This window comes from Piliocolobus tephrosceles, unplaced genomic scaffold (assembly GCF_002776525.5).
Source record: "Piliocolobus tephrosceles isolate RC106 unplaced genomic scaffold, ASM277652v3 unscaffolded_31337, whole genome shotgun sequence".
In the NCBI taxonomy this organism is placed as follows: Eukaryota; Metazoa; Chordata; class Mammalia; order Primates; family Cercopithecidae; genus Piliocolobus; species Piliocolobus tephrosceles.
In genome coordinates, this window is record NW_022314685.1 from 6,827 (window position 1) to 7,211 (window position 385).

A 385-nucleotide genomic window follows, 5' to 3' on the forward strand; every position below is an offset into this window, starting at 1 on the left:
AAAAAAAAAAAAAAAAAAAAAAAAAAAAAAAAAAAAAAAAAATAATTCAGTTAATTTTTATTTCTAATTTTTTTATGATTACTTGGATATGTCACCATTCTAAATAAAAATAAAAATGTAAACCAGTTGACATCATGCATCAAAAAATTATTGTAGTCTTCAAAGGTGCTCAGGTCATTCAATAAAGAGTTTACAGTATTGATTTTTAGAATATTTGTAGTGTATGTATGATATTTTTGTAACATAGATATATTACCCTGACCCTTACCTTTACCTGTTTGTTAAACACACGAAAATTTGTTTAATTAATACATATAAAAATCAGAAAAACAAAAATAAAATACATAACCAAATACATAACCAAATACATAACCAAATACATAAC

At 21.3% G+C, this 385-nt stretch overlaps 1 protein-coding gene across 1 annotated transcript in view; it reads right to left on the minus strand.

Annotated features, from left to right (window-relative positions):
* The window catches only part of LOC113222462, a 2,687-nt gene that overhangs the window by 734 nt on the left and 1,568 nt on the right, over nucleotides 1-385 (minus strand). The window contains exon 5 of the mRNA XM_026452100.2: nucleotides 83-274. Within this exon, the coding sequence (XP_026307885.1) occupies nucleotides 83-274 (192 nt within the window). The remainder of the gene's footprint in view (nucleotides 1-82; nucleotides 275-385) is intronic.